Source organism: Gordionus sp. m RMFG-2023, chromosome 2, assembly GCF_954871325.1.
Source record: "Gordionus sp. m RMFG-2023 chromosome 2, tfGorSpeb1-WG-v2, whole genome shotgun sequence".
NCBI classification, from domain to species: Eukaryota; Metazoa; Nematomorpha; class Gordioida; order Chordodea; family Parachordodidae; genus Gordionus; species Gordionus sp. m RMFG-2023.
In genome coordinates, this window is record NC_088776.1 from 49102047 (window position 1) to 49107961 (window position 5915).

Below are 5915 nucleotides of genomic sequence, written 5' to 3' on the forward strand. Positions count from 1 at the left end.
CCAATTTTCATTAATATCATTTTGAGCTACTAAAATAAATTACCTAATAACACTTCCTCGCCCTCCTTTTCCCGCAAAATGATTACAACTGGCTTTACCCATTATAAACTATATTCAAAAAAATAAATAACTTGTTAATTTTAATAACGACTAAAATAGAAATATTGAGAAAATTATTTTTTTCGGATAAGTCCTGACAATTTGTGCAACAATTTTTAAAAATTTTCTGAATGCAAATTTATTATTTCCTTTTAACAAATAGGACAACCTGTGCCAAAACATTACTCAGGTATTCAAAAATTTTAAGTGCAGGACTGAAAAACTTTTTAAAATTATTGACGGGTTGGTTCGGACCGGGTCGTGTTGATTTAAGAAGATATCGTAACTTGGCTATTATAAGTTTTTTTTGAAACTCCACTTGTTCCTATAATTTTAATCAGAGGATATAGTATTTTTACAAATTCCTCTCCTGTAAAATTGATCAAAATGGAATTAGGACTTGATATTAATCAAAATTTACAAATGGAGATATGTTATAAACGAAATCGTGAAATTATAATACATTTGATACCTTTTTTGCTTGGGCAATAAATATGCCAATTCTTTTAATAACTTATAGACTGAGAAAGGGATAAATTATCAATGTTTTCAGAAAATTCCACCAAATTCTAGGAACAGGGTCCAATGTTATCACATTCACAGTTAGACAAATAAAATTTTAACTTTCCAACATGTAAATATTTATTTTTTATTATGTTTTTTTATTAAACTTAATAATTCGACAAAAATATATGAACATCAACATTTAAAATTAATTTGAGCAAAATGTAATTCTTCATAGTTGATGTTCAAAATGTCTGCCATTAGCTCGGATACATGTTTTAAAGCGATCTTGCCATTCATTTATTGCACTATCAACAATTCTTTGATCAAAACGATTCCATTCCACCACAAGTCGATGTTTGAAATGGGTAAGATCGCGCATTCGAGTCTAATAAACATGTTCTTGAAGGACTCTTCATATCTTGTAGTTGCTAATTAAGATCAGGTCCATTGGGAGACCAAGGAGTGGAGGAAATAAAATATTTCCCTTGAAAGCTGATCCACTGTTTCTCTAGTGAGCTAGAGCACTCTCCAGCTGGAATATGCAAAATTCACTACGAGAAAATTCTTTAATGGATCGAGACGATTTGTGCAGCCAAAACTTGAGGACTGAAACCATAACAGATTTAGAGAAATTTGAACGACTACTAAGCAATCGTTTGGTTGCAACTTGTCTTATTGGAATCCACTTCAAATATATCTAAGGGTATTTTGGTAAAAGTTGTTTGGTACTGCAATCTTATTCTTGGTTATGTCCTGGGCTTGTTTCTTTTTAAAAAATTTAGTCGTAGCCTTTGTGGATTATCTGATGCACTAAAGTTCGCGAAATACCAGTTTCTAGATATACTTTACTAATTTCTGTGGGTGCCAGGCTGGACTTCTTGGCTATTCACGATCACGAGTGTTTCAGCAGAATCAACATTTTCCATGGAACGAGTTATGTATGGTCTACCACCACCAAGCCGTTTTTCTGCTGAACCGATAACATCAATGTTTCAATCATTTGATTCAAGGCTGCTATAGACCAGTTTTTTTTAGGAAATTCGTTTAATAATGTTTTTTTGTCTTAAAACTTTACTCAAATCCACGTCATCTTTCTGAAAACCACTTTGTTTTATCTGTCTGCTCAAATGGAAATGATGATATTATGACCATATTTTTTTAGTAAGTAAGTGCAGTTTAAATTTTTTTTTCTCTTTTACATGTTGGAAAGTTCGAATTTGTTTAACTTTGAATGTGAATGACTTTTTTGATTGAAATTTAAAGAAAACATAATAATTTTCCCTCTGTCAATACACAAAATTTTATTGAATTTTTTTTAGGCAGATTTATTGCCAAAACAAAAAGGATATCAGTTCAATTTGGACACAGTGTAGATAGCCATAGATATGAGATCCTGGCGAATATAAACCCAGAATGCGATGGGCCCGGCTAAATTTATTAAATTAAAATCAATAAAGATGTTAAAAAATCAAAGATATATTATTCGAACATTTACTCTTCTCAAGTTTAAAAATTCCTTTTAAATCATTTATAATTCAGCCAAAATTATTTTACCAAATTTTCAAAATTCCTAAAATAAATTGACATATCATATTGTATAAAATAATTAGAATTAAAGCATAAAAGGTTTTCAATACTAAATTAAAATAATTATATAAGGTTATATAAAAATAAAATTAAATAGAATGATTATACATAACTATAGACTTCTAATCTAGGAGGAGGGGATGGGAGGGGTGCATGAAGAAGTCTGATTTTATTAACAAATTAGAACAATAGACGACAATAATCATTAATATTTCAACATTGGTATTATTACAGAATTAATTTCTTAACTTTGATAAAATAGCAAAAAACGAATGGCAGAAATTTGATAAAATATGCGGATAATTATTTTATATTTTGTGTTTAATTTATAATCATTTTGGACGGGATATTTATTTATATTATTCCCGCGGGTCGGAAATTCCTTAAGCGGGTGGGCGCAACATAAATCGGGACGTATGACAGGTTTAACCCCAGCCCATGGATCTATTCCAAACATTTACTAAGGGACCAATCCAGAAATTAAATAATTGTTTCGAAAACATACGTATAATTATTGTAATGGTGGATGTTTTATTTATATTAACATATTTGAATATGCTTATGCTAATACCAATTATGATATTACGATTGTCCTTACCTTATTATAAATAAACAATAAAAATAATATACCATATTTATAAGAACCTTACAACATGTACCTAATATCTTCAAAATGTAGGTCTGAATGTATTTGTTTGTGTTTAATTAATTTATCTAAGGATTATTTAGGTTCAAACATCAGGTTATCTGTTTTAGATAGTATTCTTTGGCATCTAATTTATACTAACTAGCGTTGTAAAAAAGCACGTTTCGGGTCGATTTTAAAAATGGCATGATTTAAATTATATCTAAAATACATATATTGAATATAAGACCCGATCTATATGCATAATATTTTGCATTATACCCCCTCCCCCTTTCCTAATGATCGGGGACACTGCCCTATGCCAAAGCGAAGCTTTGAATAAATAGCTACATACTGTCAGGTCCGATTAATGTGCATTACCATAAAATATATTACACGGCAGACGTGCTATATCATCCCATGAAAATAAAGAGACAAAAAAATTCTAAAAAAATTGTAAAGTTTTATAAGCGTAGTTACAACTTTAAGGAACCTTTTCAAGTCTTGTTAGATGGGACCTTTTGCCAGGCAGCTTTAACAAATCAGATAAATATCAAAGAACAACTTCCTAAATATTTAAATGGCCAAATTACGTTTTATACTACCTCTTGTATATTACATGAATTAAACAATCTAGGTATAATTTAATATATAGTACATCTTACAAAGTCAAATTTAAGGTAAACCTGTTTATGGAGCGTTTCATATTGCCAAGCAATATAAAATTAAAACATGTGATCATGTAGACAAATCAATAGCAGCTAATAAATGCTTGTTAAGTATGGTTAAAAAAGGAAATCCATCTCATTATTGGATTGCTTCTCAAGTATATAATTTACAAATTATAAAAACTAATAGCTTAATCTAGGATCCTGAAATTACCTCAAAATTATCCACTTATATTTCTGTACCCCTACTTTATATAAGTTATAAAGCCATTCATTTGACCAAACCTAATGATTTAACTCATAAAACTGCTGACAACTTAATTTCACAGTCATTACTCAATCCATCTTCATTATCTAAAAATGTTATTAAAGAATTGTCTGCTCTTGATAAATCCCCAAAAGAAACATCTGCTAAAAAACAATCAAAGAAAAATAAATATAAATTATCGTGATATATTATTTGCTTCAAATAAGTAATAAATTTATCAGGCATATATTTTTGTATAAATTCTACATATGTGATAAATTTTATTAGTCATGCGTTGTATATTTTTTTAATAAAATTTGATCTGACTAAAATGGAGTACAGTTATCTAAATTGTGGGGAGGGGCAGTAGCATTTACCATTGGAAGGCAGGATTGCTAGTAAAATTCTTAGGTATGTAGAAGATGCAGGACTGTGTCAGTAAAATTCTTGGAGGAAAATCTGATTTTTTGGATTATTGAACGAACCCCCTTTATACTTTTGAGGAGAGGGGGTAATTTTGATATTTTTAAATATTTGTTACTAGTTTATTCATTAGGAAACCCAAAGTAAACTAAACCATCGTAATAAATTAATAAAATATTATTTATACATATTATATATAAAAATAGAATGGAATATTCGAAAATTAATTAATAAAAATTTGATGTTTGAAATAAAATAAATATAATTAGTAGTGTATTGTTTATAAATTAGTAGTTGTATTACTACAAATGCGACAATAAATGGAGAAAATAATTCCTTAAATGGAGATTCAAAAAAAATAGCGGATTTATCTACGATTAAATTTGATAAATTCGAGTTGGATACTTCAATCTATAGATATTTTTCCCAATGGGAAGCCAGTTTTCGATTAAAAAACGTAAGCCCATCTGAATGTCAATATAAAGATATATTTTTAACATTTTTTGGCAATAAGAATATTGAGTTGGTGGACCGTTTTTGTTATCCTGATTCGATCGAAACTATCTTTTAAGGAAATTAAGTCAATATGTTTTAAATTATTTAAACCGACGTCAACAGCTTTTGCTTCTAGATTTGATTTCGTTAGATTATGGAGAACAACTGAAACCATAACTGAATTTGCAGATAAAATTAGAACAATTGGCAAGCGTTGTCATTATCTTAATGATATTGACGAGCATTTACGTGATCAGCTTATGGTTGGCATGGAAATACTGGGATTGGAAAGAGATCTTAGAGCTCTATATTCCGACGGTCTTGATAGAGATAATAATGTACTGACTTTCCAATTTATTCTTGATCTGGCATTAGCTTCTGAGCGAGCAGATAAAGAAATGGCAAATAAAAATATGCCTATTGTTAATAAAATAATTGATAATAACAAAAGAAATGATAATAATTATATAATCCATTTAAAACGACTACGTTTGATAAAGGCTATAATAAAGTCAAGTATAATAATACATTTGATAAAGAGAATAATAAATACCAATATAATAATAACCTTGATAAAGATTATAATAAACTTAAATGTTATAAATGTGGTTTTATTCATAACCGAGAAGTGAGATGTCTAGCTACAAATGCGGCATGTAATAAATGTAAAAAAATTGGTCATTTTGCAGTTTGCTGTAAATCAAAGAATTTAAATTATATAAGAGTGTCATCAAGTGATTCTATTCATAATATTAGGAAGATATTGATAGAATCGAGCAAAACTAACTTCAGAGATAAATGAGTTAGATGTTGAATTTGATTTTGACACTGGTGCACAAGCGTCATTGATAGGAATTGATATATGGACAAGTATTAGACCACCAAAAATTAGGCCAACCAGTCTATTAACTGCATGATCATCAGTTAGACGTTAAGGGCGAGACCCAAGTCAATGTTAGGATTGGATCACAGACAAGGAGGACCCTAACAGTGGTAATAATGAATACAACTGGGGTCCCTATTGGTGGCCCAGATGTGATGTTGATATAGAAAATTTTATCAAAATATGCTCTGGTTGCCAGAAAAATAGACCTAGTATTCAAGATAACCTATATTCTTGGACTGTTGGTAAGGAATCTTGGGAGCGAATCCATATTGATTTTGCTGGACCAGTAGATTCGCGATATAGGCTAATTGGTGTCGATTCCTACTCTAGATCTAATGCAGAATACCTCTGCTATGCTATGATAGAACGACTAAAAAA

General features: G+C 29.7%; 1 protein-coding gene across 1 annotated transcript; it reads left to right on the forward strand.

The window, feature by feature from the left end:
- The first annotated feature begins 3235 nt into the window (after positions 1-3235).
- Positions 3236-4362, forward strand: LOC135924848 (rRNA-processing protein UTP23 homolog). Its single transcript, XM_065459970.1, has 3 exons — positions 3236-3455; positions 3499-3644; positions 3687-4362. Exons 1-3 carry the CDS (start codon positions 3239-3241, stop codon positions 3936-3938), a joined length of 615 nt encoding a protein of 204 aa, XP_065316042.1. The 5' UTR covers positions 3236-3238; the 3' UTR covers positions 3939-4362.
- The last annotated feature ends 1553 nt before the right edge of the window (positions 4363-5915 follow it).